We start from the raw sequence: 13,590 nt of genomic DNA, 5'->3' as shown, positions 1-13,590 counted from the left end.
CACGTGAAGTGTGGTTGTCGTGGTTATTATCGTGGTTATTCCACTTCACTACTGGTCACCTTTTTATATTTGCAGTTTGATTCCAAATTTTCAGATTTTCTGAGATGAAATTAAGCATCATTACATTCATTCCAAACAACAATAACAATATCAACAACACTTCAACCACTCAAGGTGAAGATCCTGTGGTTTCGACTGGAAGTGGACACTTTTCAACAGCCACGCCTTTGAGAAGGAAACACTCCAAGAAAAATCTGAAAATGATTTCCTATCGAACTGAAATCAAATCCATGCATGCATCGAACAATCCATTCGATGGATCGACCGACATGTCCCACCATTTCAATCACTTGAATTTCTCTTCTCCACATGCTGCAACTACTGCAACTACAGTTTCGACATCAAGGCCTTTTCCTCCTACTACTCAAAGAAGGAAACAAACCAATCGTCGTATTCCATATGAAGGAAATCAAACCTCTAACGAAGTGCAATGTGGAGAAGGTGATGGCACACCAAGTTGCAGTCATGGCGTCAGACGAGGAATTCAAAAAAGACCGCATCAACATGCTCATTCTAGAAATACTCATTACACGATTGGATCTCAGTGTCATCCTTCCATTCATTTAGAAGGTAGTCGAATGCGAGAAGAGAGCACTCCACACATTCCATTTGAAAACCAAAATCGTCATCTCCATGTCTCGACGACTCTCTGTGTATCTCCACAAAATGATGACCATTCTTCAAACATGGAATCGAACAAGTCATTCACGAGTTGTACTAGTAATAATCCAAGTAGTAATTATCCAAGTAGTTGTCTTTTCACTACTATGAGTGGGAGCAGTTCTGTAACAACAGTAGTAGCAACATCTCCTCCTTCACTATCATTTCAATCGAATGCCATTCCTGAAAACACATTTGCCATACCCTGTAAGACTCAAAATCACACAACATCAAAGAATTCACCCATCCACAACAGGAAAATCATTCGAACTTCAATATCGATTCATGAATTGCTGAATACACCATCACATGAATGTTGTTGAAAAATATTGAACGAATTATCTTGTTGTTGCTTCTTCTTCTTAGTTGTAGAAATACTCGATCGTTTCTCCACATGTCCATTCTTCCTCAATTTGTTGATACAGTTTTGGATCAATGCTTTCCATCATTGTGGGTGCAACAGTGCATTTTTTCATTTCTGAAATGTCATTCTTCTCACCTTCGTTTGGAAAACTATTCTGGCTCGAAAGTTCATCTTGTTCTCTTCCTTGTTGTTTGATATCAACAGTTGTTTTCACATCTGTTTCGTTTGTGACTTGAATGTTCTTGTATTGAGAAGCGATGGTACAAGATAGAGCATGAGCAATTCCAAATACATCAGAGAGAGCACAGTGAAAGATTTTGAGAGTTTGTGCATGGAAATGACACTTCTTGTCACAAGCGTTACTACAAAGCTGTCTCAATAAATCATTTAGTTTTCTGGATGAAAGAACTTTCACAGAAGAGTCCCTGTTGACGCTGACGGAGCTGGTGGGCTGGTTCGGTTCAAAATAAACATTCCCCTTCTCATAACTTGTGACAAAATCCTTAATGTCATGCACTTTTGGAAATTTCAATTCTTTGTAACTAGAGCTCTCCTGAGTGAGAAAAGTAAAGGAACAAATTTCAGCATGTGGAGCATGGGCAATAAGGAGAACGTTCGAAAAAATCAATTAAGGATATCTTATTGTTGTCATGAATGATTGGATTATGCAATTTTTTGCTTCTCTCACATCCCAAGAATTTGAAAATTCTTTCAAGTAAAAGATCATAATTTTTAGAAAGGTCATCAAATATATCAAGCTCCTGATAGGAAGGATCATGCAAGGGAATTCCATGAATATTTTGAGAAGTATAAACAATGGTTTGAAAGTCACACTTGGGAATATAAGTCGGACATATAAATGAATGAAAATGATCGACAATTTTGAGTTTTCGTAAACAAAATTTTGCAATGGCGATTTCACATGGAATGTTGTGATACTTTCCCAACACTGCCATCTGATGTATGTGTGGATGGAGATTTAACGTGGGAAATTAGAAGATATTTCCATTGTCAATAACATTCGTTTTGAAGAAATAGATTTTCACTTACCTCAAAATCAACAATAAATACATGTTCCAATGATTCGGCTGAATCATGATCAACGGATGAAAGGGAGCTTGTATCTTTTTTCTTTTTCATGAAATAGGTCAATTCTACCATTTGAAAGGAATGTCACAAAATGTGAGTCGTTCAGTAATTGATCAGAAATTTCACTCAAACCAAACCTACCATGATCGGTCAACAAATCACAATGCAGAACATGACCACTCAACAATTTTCCATCCAATTTTTGCATACATTGTCGAACATAACATTCGGTGCTTCGCGTGGTAGGATCATCTTTCGATCGAATCTCCTCTTCCAATTCTACTGCAGCAAAATTCAATGGTTTGTTATGGCGAAACGCTATTTTCAATCGACAAATATTAATTTTGAATTGATTTTCTAACATTGCGAATCATTACGGAAATAAACATCCAAAGATTATTTACTCATTCATTCACTCATAATTAATCATAATGTCATTGACTCACCTAATGCTTCTTTCAATTTTGCATTTCCATTAAAATGTTGCGGATCAAAGCCTTCTACTTTAAACAATAAATGTCTTCTTCTTGTAAATCCGTTGTGTTTGTATGAAGAAAGGAGTGTTTCATTTGTGAGTTGTTGTTGGTGTGGTTCTCGTTCGGAGGAGGAGGAGGATGAAAGATCATCCTTTTGGGAATTCATTCGATTTCCGATTGGCCAATGTTTTTCTTCTTGTTGGATCATTTTTTTTCATGTCATCCTCTAAAGAAGTTTGATTGGAAGATGATGAAAAGGATACCTCGAGAGAATTCCCAATCCTTTTTGGATCTAATTTAAGAATACATATTTATCAATACCACAAGATTTTTCCATTCTTGTCCAAGTTCATTCATCACTTTCTCATTCAAGATCTTGAAATTATACTTAAAGAATGGAACATATCTGTATTTAGATGTGAGGATAAGGAATTGGCGTCGAATGTTGTTGCAATTTGTAAAACGTGGTGCTCCGCTGTGGATCTTATTGACAGAGAAACTTGTTTCAAGCACTAAGCACTAAATGAAGATCTAAAAAAGTTTATATATGCAAAAAGGGTGGCAGCAAACACTAACATTTATGCAGAGCCTAGGGCAACCCGATGATGATCTTAGAGAGCTATTGGAAGTCATCCAAGTCTCAAGGCAATGTCAGATCACAGGTCCATCGTACGAGCCATTAAATTTTCAACAAGAAGAAACTTGTCATGTCGGGTTTCCAAAGGATTTAGATGTCCTCCTTTGATTGTTTTTGGATGGCAATCAGCCATTCTATCTCCAATTGTTGTTCCTACAACCGAGAAGGTTAGTTTTAAAACCTTCAAATGTGCCAAAGAATACGAAGAATATTTAATTGAGGATTGGGAACAAACTAAAGAAGGACAATTGCTACTAGCACAGGAATATGATGAATTGTTTCTGGATGGTGCTTTTTCCATTGATGGTCGGTTTGAGGTGCCAAAGGATATCTTTGATAGATTACAATTTTCTTCTAAATTTTCATGCATTGGAATGTTTTCATTCTTTAACAAATGTGTTGTAGCCCACACAACATTTAGCGAAACATTAGAAACAGAAAATTAAGAGATAGTCATTTATTAATGGTTAGGGTCTGGTTTGTAAAATCTCTGATTTTCTACCACAATCATCCACAAAGATTTTTTCAAACAAAAAAAATGAGTGCCCGTAAAGCTGCTGATGCGATCATCCTCACACAACTCAAACAACTCGGATGCGAGGTCGATGAGTCGGTGAATGATTTATTGGATGTAGATAAATTTCTATTGTATAGGGCTACTGTGATTTGTTTGAGAGCCATTTCAAGAGGAAATGGAAGAGAGCCCGAAGATTTTCCAGAAGAATTGCCTGCTGAAATTAGTACCTGCTTTAGAACTTGTAATGCTTTGACACAATCCATCAAGGTAGGTTGATCTAATAGGATTATGGGGATAATTTAATTTTCCAATCTATTTTGGTGTGGATTCCAACCATTGAATATAATTAAATATTATTGGTGATTGTCATATCAATATTGGATCAAAATATCATATCGGAATGTAATTTTCATCATCATCATCATGATACGATAATTCTTCAATTATAAATTTAAAATTTCTCATTTCCCAAAACTTTTTCTAGGAATATGGATTTAGAGGAAATATTGCCTTCGATCAATTTTTATATCCAAATGAGATGGTAACACGCCAAATCTTGAGTTGGCTCGTAGAACAAGCTCAATCCTTCATTACAGAGCAACAAAAGGACATTACCAATGAGGAAGCTACAAAGAGACAAACTGTACAGGCCCGTATGAACTCTGTGCTATCTTTCTTTGTCAATTCTACTTGGACTGTGAAAAATCAAAATGGTACAAAGAAGGTATCTATTGATGTAACTTCAGCAACAAAGAGTTGGGATAATGAAAGAGTACGATGGGAAAGCACTCCTGTCAATACACAATCAAGCATGAATGCGTTCTTGTTGAGCTCGCTTGACAAGGGAGATTTTTCGGAAGTAACTAAAGGTACAGCAGTAATGGAAAGTCTAAAATCATCATTCAGGGTTGGTGGCAATTCGAATGACGATCTCTGTGAAAAACATGCCTTGCTGTACTATAAAAGTTTTGGACCCTACCTCTCAGAACAAATACCAGCTAAAGATCAATTAGCTTCAACAGTTTTTGAGGAAAATGCAAGAGAAATTTTAATTCACAAACAACGTGAAGATGAATGGAATGAATTGGGAATTGATTCAGGTTTGACCCGTGAGGAGTACTTTAAGCAAAAGAATCAAAAAATAGAAATGACCATTTCTGAAGTTTTGAGAGGAGGCTCAGGTAGAAGTGGTGTTGAAGATGACGGTTCCAATAACGACGGAGATTTACCATCCCTTTCAGATTTACTACAAAGTTTGAAAAATAATAGAAATAATGAAGTCAACTCTTCGACATTTGCCAAGAGAAAATTATTCGAAAATGACACAGATGTCACAAAGAATTTACTTAGTTCTAATCCTTTGGCATCGAAAGATAAGAATGATGCAAGTATAGAGGAAGAAAAAAAGAGAAAGGAAGAAGAGAGACAGAAAGAATTGGAAGAGATGCAAGCCATGCTCGACAAGGTTAATTCCAGAATTGACCAAATTCAAAACAACAGGGAATCTCTACTAGCCCAAGTGAAACAGACCGAGGAAGCCATTTCAGAAGAGAAACAACGAAAGAAAAAACTCGAAGAAGAATTCACCGTTGCCAAAACTACTGCCGTCATTTTGCAAGACAAGGAAAAGAATATTAAACAACTCGAGACTGTAACATCACAGGGTGCACAACGATTGTTGAACCTTGCTACAGAGTGGGAACAACACAGAAAGCCATTGATTGAACGATACAGAGCTCTCAAAGAGAAAATGAAGGAACAGAAAAACGAATACAAGGATTTAATCAATGTTTCAAAGGAACTTCGTGACCAAATGAATGAGCTGATTCACTCCATTAGACAAAAGGAGGAGCTAATTTCAAAAAAGAAGCAAGAATATGAAGACATGCCAAAAGAAACCGATCGAACCACATATGTGACTCGTATTTTGGATGTTGTGAAGAATATTGAAAAACAAAACGAAGAAATTAGCAAGGTTCTCAAACAAAGTCGAGAGTTGAATGAAACTGTCACAGAAATATCTGACAAGGTATCGAGAACATTCCAAGAAAATGAAGAGAACATTTTCAAAGAGGCTCAAAAGGATCCAGAATACAAGCAACTGTACAAGGATCTTGTTGAGATTAGAAGTTTGTTTGAGGCATTAATTGAGAGTGTTCAACAAAATGGAAAAGCTCTCAACACGATCAGAGATTTGGAAAACCAAATTGCAACCATTTCAGAACGTAATGATACCCTCAATATTGAGAAGGTCACTACTGATTTGCAAATGATACAGAACGAGAACATGAAGTTACAACAACAATTAGTAGGAAAGTAAATTTGATCTCGAGTAGAAATAAGTTACATCATGCTATTTGTTCAGTAAAAACCAATATTATATTCAAGTTTGCAACTTTACGTTCTAATTTCATTATTGGAAATCCTGTTCTAGAAAATTCAGCAGAGTTCACAACTTGATTCAATTGCTTGCAATTAATTCAAAATGAACATATTTGAAGGACCATTGATTATCGCCTCAACCAAGGATCTTGCCAAAAGGTTTCTTTATAATATAAAGTTGGATCCACACATGATGATTCATGCACTCGTTGTGATGATGATTCTAATTCACTCATTCGTCCTCTCTGATTTGTAAAACTAGTTTGAGTCATCATTAAACTCTCTCGTGATGATCGTGAAGAGTTTTTCAATAATAATTTATCAAACTTCTCTCGTGTCCGATGTTCAAACCATTCCTTTCGTTCTTCCTTTCCTCCGATGGTTTGCTTTTTCAACTTTTTTGCTTGTTGTTTTTGCTCTTTTCGGAGTTTGCGCAAGGTGTGTTTATCTTCTGTGATTGCAGGTGGTTGTTGTTCTTGTTGTTCTTGTTTTGATTGATCAGAATGATGAATCAGATCATGGTGATGATGACGATGATGAGAAGACGACATTTTATTGTTTAAAAGAAAAATTGGCACGTCCAAATTGAACTCTTGAACAATTTCCAAAACAATTTTAAGGAATGAATTTCATCTCTTCAACAACTCTTAAGAGTGTTTCCAAACTCAATGAACAATGAACTTTTTTGTATTGAAAGAGCAGTTGACCAAAGAGTTCAACATTAAAAAAAATGTTTTTCCGTAACGTCTTGTTTTGCTCCAAGCCTTCTCCTTCTCCGAATCCTTTCATCCTTCCACCCACAACAACAACAAACACCACCTCCACCCACAATCATCCCTCAGAAGTGGCGGTTGGAAATAAATCATTGGAGGATCAAATTCCTCAAGAAATATACCGAATGATTGATGAGATCATGAATCAAGACTCGGAAGAAGATTCAAAAACCATCGATCAAGAAGAGGATGAAAGTATCATTCAAGATTTTGATCAAGTTACAAATAGTTCCGACTCTGCATCATCTTTTCGTTCTACTACGGATTTCATACTTCCCGATCCCACTCAAGTTTTACCTCAGCCTTCTCATCATCAACAAGTAGCAACACATTTAATTGCAAGTCCTGATGGCTCTCTTGAGTTTGAAATGATTCTTCCACTTCGGTATGAACCTGTGAGAGATGAAAGCACTGGTTGTGTGAAAATTCTGGGACAAGGTGGATATGGAGTGGTCATTGCTTGTTGGGACAAATTTCATCCCATCTCCCTAAACTCGACAGATATGCCATTCGAAATGGAAAATCAATCTTCTCTAAATTTCTCAAAGCATGAACAACAAACAACAAGCTATCGAATGGTGGCGGTTAAAAAAGTAAAGAATGTTTTCGAAAGTGGAGCTCCCTATCGAATGCTAAGAGAAATTAAAATTATGAGACATTTGAGACATCATGAAAATATTGTGGAACTTGTGGATGTCTATATTTCGACTCATTCAAGGAATGGACCGTATTGTTTAAAAGAACTTAAAGATTTATATATTGTGATGGGAATGATGCAAGATGGTGATTTGAAAATGTATTTGAATCGGCTAGGAAAGAAAAAGCAATGCATTCCAATTGAGTTTGTGAAAAATGTAATGCGACAATTAGTGAGTGCTATGGAATATATGCGATCATTTGGAGTACTCCATCGAGATTTAAAGCCTGCCAATGTACTAGTACAGACCAATGCTACTAATGAAGAGAATCACAAGGAACATGTTCATGTGAGAATTTCTGACTTTGGATTAAGCACAAGCGAAAGCGATCATCCAGGACAATCTCCAAATTCCATGTACGTGGTCACACGTTATTATCGAAGTCCTGAAGTCATTCTACAATATGACACCCAGACCAGCAGTGTTGATTCTTGGTCTCTAGGATGTATTTTTGCAGAATTATTGTACATGTTGGGCCCAAAGCCAATTCGAAGACCTCTCTTTCTCGTTCAACAAAGTGGCCAAGATATGAAAGGAATTATTGAACATTTAAATTTAATCACATGCCTTTTGGGAAAACCAAAGGACCTTAATGATATTAAGGGCGCAGACGGAGCTCGTGATTTTTATGAACAGCATTTTAATGAATTTTATGAGGAAGGTGTGAATTTGAAAGCAATCTTTCCCTCTGCTCCTGAAGAAGCTCTTGATTTATTGAGAGAATTTTTACAGTGGAATCCAGAAAAAAGAATAACATTTGCCAATGCATTGAAACATCCATTTTTATTGGCTCAAGAGAATGAGCATGTGGAAAATTTAACATTATCATCGTTACATCTTCATGAAATGCATCAACATGGTATGACAAACAACAAAGCTTCTTCCAGTGGTGACGATCAGATTGTGATCGAATCAGATTCTCAAAAAAAAACATCAAAGACCTCACAACAACATTCTCTGAATCGCCAAAAACAACAACAGCACCGAATTGAGTTTAATTTCCAAACGAAATGCGATGCCACAACCTTACGGTATTTATATTACAAAGAAATGATGTATTTAAATCGTGTCATCCTGATGGCATCACCACAGCCAGAAGAAAATGCTTAAAGCTATGAAAACACAGTAAGGCACACGTTGCATCATTACATCATGGAATTGAAGAGTTAAAACAAGATTGGTCTGTGTGGGTTCAAAATTAAATTAATGAACCTGTGTGGACAGAAGAAGCAGAGAAAGTCTTGAATGGCATCACGAATATGTTGATGTGAAACTCGAGTAAAATTTCATTTTGTTCCTCGAGTACGAATATGATCAGCGTCATAGAATTGTGTATCAATAAGGTGAAACGACAGGTATTTCTATGTATTTTCCTTCACACAAAGAGAAATCAGAAGGAAAAGTTCTAATGTCAACAAACGCGAGGTGAAACTCGAGTAAAATTTCATTTTGTTCATTTAAGTTCATGATCTATTCTTTCTTTTAAAAATTTTTTTGGCAGCAACCTTTGTTAACGATGTTCTTCAAGTAAGAGCTTCATTATGGTATTTGCAGTTAGGTTACTTGTGATTATGGACCAAAGACGATTGTTTGTAAGGAATTTTAATTTCTATCACTGAATGACTTGTGGTTAACAAAAAATTACCACTTTGTTCAGTTGTGAAATGCAGCTTTCAAAGATAACCCTTTTAGTACTCAGTACTCTGAAATGGAAAATCGTTGTGGAAATGCATGACTAAAAGCAATAATAACATTATTGGTGATTAATCATCCAACCTCGTTGTCAATTCACACCATTACAAAAATATACTCTTCTGGAAGTCAGATTTTTTCTCAGTTCTTGATGTGACATCATGATCGTAGTCTCTATTTCTACCTCTCAATTGATTGACTTTATAGAGCTGATCACGGTCCTTTGGAATAAAAGCTTCTACCACATTCTTTTCATGACTCGATTTGGATGACGAAAACCCATAATGAGGAGGAGTTTCTCGCTTGATAACAATCTTTTCCTTCTTCTCTTTTTCTTCTTCGTGTTCATTCTGATCCTTTTGAGAGGCAGCTTGTTTTTCAAGAGCCTCTTTAATCATAGCTTGAGCCTTCTCTTCTTCCATTTCATCATCAATTCCAAGTCTCTTTTTCAATTTTGCCATTTCCTTCTGTTCCAATCGTTTCACATGTTTACTCTTTTGATGTTTCTTTTTATTTTCCTGCCTTTTCAATTCTTGATTCTTCTCGGTGCGTTCTTCCTTTTCTTTGGTATGAGACACTCGATGTTCTTCTTGTTTTTCTGAATTTTTAATTTCTTCATCAAATAGTTCCCATCGTCGCTGCTTATTGATCGACTGCGGAACTGCATGTTCATACTTTCGGGTCGTTCTAGAGGACACTGCATCATCCTTGTGATCATCATCATTATTAACATCGACCCATCGGAAATACACTGGAGTCACACTTTTGGCATCTCCGAGATTGGAATTGTATTTCAAAGTTTGAGAAGTCTTGACACCAAATCGACCCGTATTTCGTTGTTGCATTTTTTTGTTGTTAACTTTGTAAAACATTGTCGAGTTCAACGTTGAGGCAACCTGTCGCCGTAGGACTGGATCACTACATTGATTACTAATAGTAACCATCTTGATCAACCAATACTCTATAATAACTGCCTTTTATATCCGGATAAAGGTCATTAGACAGATCAAATTTTTTTTATTCACGCATAAAAAAAAATTGTGTGGACCCTCCATATATATGGAAGAAGAAGAAGAAGACAACAATTCTTTTCCGTTGTTGGCATCCTCAAACCAAAATGTGGATTCCTCATCGACTCTTCGAAGAGTTTTGCCTCTCTCTCATCATCCTCTTGAAGAGTGGATCTCAAGCAATAAGGAAACAATAGAAGAAGGAGGAGGGCGAGGAGGATGGAAACGATTTTGCTTCTTCCGATGGTTGTTGTTGCTGAGCCTTATCGGAATGATGGTTCTGTTTGCTTGCCTCTGTTTCTATATGGTTTTCAATGATGACACTTTATCAACCTACATATCATTCTCTCAACCAAATGCTGTTTCTCCATACCTAATTCCAACAAGAATAAGTAAATCCTTATTCACAATGATAGCCTCCTCATTCTCCGAGGTATTAAGGAAAGAAAACTTGAATCAATTGATGAAGAACACTTTTCAAGGCCGGTACAAGCCTTTCCGAAAGCAGACTCACAACAACAATAGAAATCTTCAACTACGAGTGAAGCAAAATACAAGGAATTCTCATGCCTCTAACGATGAATTCAACAACACGACTACTTCCTCGACAGAATCATCACTGATAACACCATCATTAGTTTGCCCCTTCTTAATTTATGGTCCTATCTGGAATGAATATTGGACCAATCGTAGCATTTCAAATGCATACCATCTAACAACAAGTAACAACAAGACTATTGCAGCTGACGCTGATACTCTCACAACTGACGCAATCCTCATCAAGGAATATCTTCCATTGTACAATCAAACAGAATGGGTATTCAAATTTCCGAATCAATCGAGTCCTCTTTCGTGTCCGAAAATTACCATTAATGAGAAGAGTAAATTTGTCCCAATTGATTTCCGCTATGATGCAGATCTTGGCTTCTATTATGGAAAAGAAGAAGCCTATTGCCCTGAAGAGGATTTTCCATTTGGCTCGATTTGTGACAAAATGTTTTGCTTCTCTCCAGAAATGCTCAAAGAACATGCTAGCTCTACAGCAAATTTCAACTATGGCCTCAATCTGACTTCATTGCTCATTAAGGACCCTACATCTATTCCAGAAAGTACGATCTATACACAACAATTGTCACTCTCTATCATGCTTGCATGGCTTAAGAGCTACTTGAATGGATCAAAAATTCCACTCGATCCACTCCTTTCAACAAAGATTTGGTACAATATTACTAAAAGAATTCCTGAACTGGAAGAATATAGATTGGGATTCGCCACAGATATTCTTGATCTGTACACGACATGCAGAGCTTGTAGGGATTATTCAAAATATCCAGTGACAAATGGGTTCAATATTTGCTTGAATGTGAATTTGCCATTCCAATGCAGCTATGGCAAATTGGACCTTCTGCCTTTGGGATTTCCTTCAATGAATCAAGTACAAAATTATTATGGTGATTGGTTGAGCAGTTCCATGTGCTACTGTCCACGACCAGGTACCTCCTCTATCAATACATGTGGGACAGATATTGAAATTAATTTTGCAGCAGAAATGTCTAACATCAAATCAGCATCAATGTGTGACAGTTACATGTATTTTTGGTATCCTCTGTACTCTTTTAGAATTGTTAATATTGGCCTTTTGTTTTTGGAGATAATATTGGCTCTAGTAATTATCATGCTGATTTGGCTCCCATTGTTGGTACAGTTCATGAAAAATATTTTGTTGATGAAAAAGAATGTAGCGAGCTTGAAAATTCCAAATGTATGCATGTGTTGTCTTTCAACCATGTCTAAATCAAGGAAAACATCTGTACATCATTTCCACCATTTCCAAATACGAAAGTCAAAAACAAGATGGAAACAAGTATTGTGTGACGACAAGCTTAATGCAGCCTCCATGCTTCTATTCTCATTTCTATGCTTACTGACTTCATATGCATGTGATTTCTGGAAGAGTAACCTTTCTATAATGTCTGATGCGATCACTAGCATGTTGTTTCTAATTGGATTAGGAAATTTGTTCATTTGTGCAATACCAATTATATCTACCTGGATAAACGCAATGCAAAACGACTCCAATGACATGTCAATGAAAATAAGTATTCCCCTCATAATTCTTCAAATAGTTGGATCTATTCTCACTATTTTTGCTCCATTATTTGGATACTTGTATATTTTTCAAGTGACGAATGATTATACAGCCCTCTCCCTTCTGTATGGTATGCTTTTCGGAATTATATTCGCCTACCTTGTCATTTTAATTGTACTGCTATTGTATAGTGTGAAAATGTTTTTAAGATTGAGAGCATTAATTAATATTTCATTCTTTCAATTTAGAGTAAGTAATTCATATTTCCTTTCAAAATTTCCTTATTTACGTCATTCAGTTCACTCGATTTTTACTCATTGCCATTATATTATGGATTGGATTTTTTTCATATTTCTTTTTCACCTTTGCCGAGACTTTAACATCCATGATAGAGGGAGAACATTTTGCCCTGAGAATATTCTTTCTATTTAAATTTGATATTTTGCACGTGCTTCCTCTCTTGCTGGCTATTGCTTTCAGCTATGCTTTGTTTCCTTCTCGGAAAATTATTATTGAAAGTTATCAAATATTGATGTATGTCATGTGTTGTTGTGGAGCGATGCAGGACAGGTTGTTCATTATGAGGAAAAAACAACATTTACAAAAAGAGCAAGAGCTCACACAAGATTTGCTGGACAAACCCATGACTGAGCAAAGAAATCGAACCGATGTGAACAAACAGCTGTGATCACAGGCAATATTTTTTTAAACTGAACAAGGAATGCGAACAGGTGGCGGTAGAAATCACTTTTTCGTTCAGTTTACACTCACTAAAAGTGCCTCCATCTGAAACCACTCAGGTCCATCATGAATAAGTCTGGTTTGTTAGTCCGTCAAACAATGTGTTGTAAAAAGGCTATTTCAAATGTCACCTTGTCCAAATGGAACAGAGTGAAAAGGGCAGATTTTGTGCGAACAAAAGTCTTCTTACCATTTGATTTGAAACCTTCATCATTTGGATGTCTTTGATCATTTCTAAGAAATAAATAAACCATTCCAGTCATAGGAAAAATTCTCCAACACCTTCCATACCAAAAAATGTTGATGTGTGATGAAACCAACACTGATATCCATAGACGTATGGAGTCTTCTGTTGATTGAAAGAATTGAGAAAAGGTGAAAATAGTTTGACTGGAAAGATCC

The 13,590-nt window shown here is 36.3% G+C and overlaps 8 protein-coding genes across 8 annotated transcripts; 5 read left to right on the top strand and 3 right to left on the bottom strand.

Annotated features, from left to right (window-relative positions):
• Positions 1-104: 104 nt before the first annotated feature.
• FDP41_004270 (uncharacterized protein) lies at positions 105-1,043 on the top strand (the record flags this gene model as incomplete). The annotated part of the gene is made up of 1 exon (XM_044707667.1): positions 105-1,043. The coding sequence occupies one exon, from the start codon at positions 105-107 to the stop codon at positions 1,041-1,043; it is 939 nt and encodes a 312-aa protein (XP_044561688.1).
• A 39-nt stretch (positions 1,044-1,082) lies between these two features.
• Positions 1,083-2,857, bottom strand: FDP41_004269 (uncharacterized protein; the record flags this gene model as incomplete). The annotated part of the gene is made up of 5 exons (XM_044707665.1): positions 1,083-1,600; positions 1,773-2,040; positions 2,135-2,238; positions 2,315-2,530; positions 2,620-2,857. 5 exons carry the CDS (start codon positions 2,855-2,857, stop codon positions 1,083-1,085), a joined length of 1,344 nt encoding a protein of 447 aa, XP_044561687.1.
• A 440-nt stretch (positions 2,858-3,297) lies between these two features.
• Positions 3,298-3,732, top strand: FDP41_004268 (uncharacterized protein; the record flags this gene model as incomplete). The annotated part of the gene is made up of 1 exon (XM_044707664.1): positions 3,298-3,732. One exon carries the CDS (start codon positions 3,298-3,300, stop codon positions 3,730-3,732), a length of 435 nt encoding a protein of 144 aa, XP_044561686.1.
• Positions 3,733-3,824: 92 nt separating this feature from the next.
• FDP41_004267 (uncharacterized protein) lies at positions 3,825-6,123 on the top strand (the record flags this gene model as incomplete). Its single annotated transcript, XM_044707663.1, has 2 exons — positions 3,825-4,070; positions 4,288-6,123. The coding sequence occupies 2 exons, from the start codon at positions 3,825-3,827 to the stop codon at positions 6,121-6,123; spliced, it is 2,082 nt and encodes a 693-aa protein (XP_044561685.1).
• Positions 6,124-6,313: 190 nt separating this feature from the next.
• Positions 6,314-6,736, bottom strand: FDP41_004266 (uncharacterized protein; the record flags this gene model as incomplete). Its single annotated transcript, XM_044707662.1, has 1 exon — positions 6,314-6,736. The coding sequence occupies one exon, from the start codon at positions 6,734-6,736 to the stop codon at positions 6,314-6,316; it is 423 nt and encodes a 140-aa protein (XP_044561684.1).
• A 179-nt stretch (positions 6,737-6,915) lies between these two features.
• Positions 6,916-8,766, top strand: FDP41_004265 (uncharacterized protein; the record flags this gene model as incomplete). Its single annotated transcript, XM_044707661.1, has 1 exon — positions 6,916-8,766. The coding sequence occupies one exon, from the start codon at positions 6,916-6,918 to the stop codon at positions 8,764-8,766; it is 1,851 nt and encodes a 616-aa protein (XP_044561683.1).
• A 686-nt stretch (positions 8,767-9,452) lies between these two features.
• Positions 9,453-10,193, bottom strand: FDP41_004264 (uncharacterized protein; the record flags this gene model as incomplete). Its single annotated transcript, XM_044707660.1, has 1 exon — positions 9,453-10,193. One exon carries the CDS (start codon positions 10,191-10,193, stop codon positions 9,453-9,455), a length of 741 nt encoding a protein of 246 aa, XP_044561682.1.
• Positions 10,194-10,407: 214 nt separating this feature from the next.
• On the top strand, positions 10,408-13,135 carry FDP41_004263 (uncharacterized protein; the record flags this gene model as incomplete). The annotated part of the gene is made up of 2 exons (XM_044707659.1): positions 10,408-12,696; positions 12,746-13,135. 2 exons carry the CDS (start codon positions 10,408-10,410, stop codon positions 13,133-13,135), a joined length of 2,679 nt encoding a protein of 892 aa, XP_044561681.1.
• Between the last annotated feature and the right edge of the window lie 455 nt (positions 13,136-13,590).

Source organism: Naegleria fowleri (genome assembly GCF_008403515.1).
Source record: "Naegleria fowleri strain ATCC 30894 chromosome Unknown tig36, whole genome shotgun sequence".
In the NCBI taxonomy this organism is placed as follows: domain Eukaryota; phylum Heterolobosea; class Eutetramitea; order Acrasida; family Naegleriidae; genus Naegleria; species Naegleria fowleri.
This window is presented reverse-complemented; position numbering and strand designations above follow the sequence as displayed.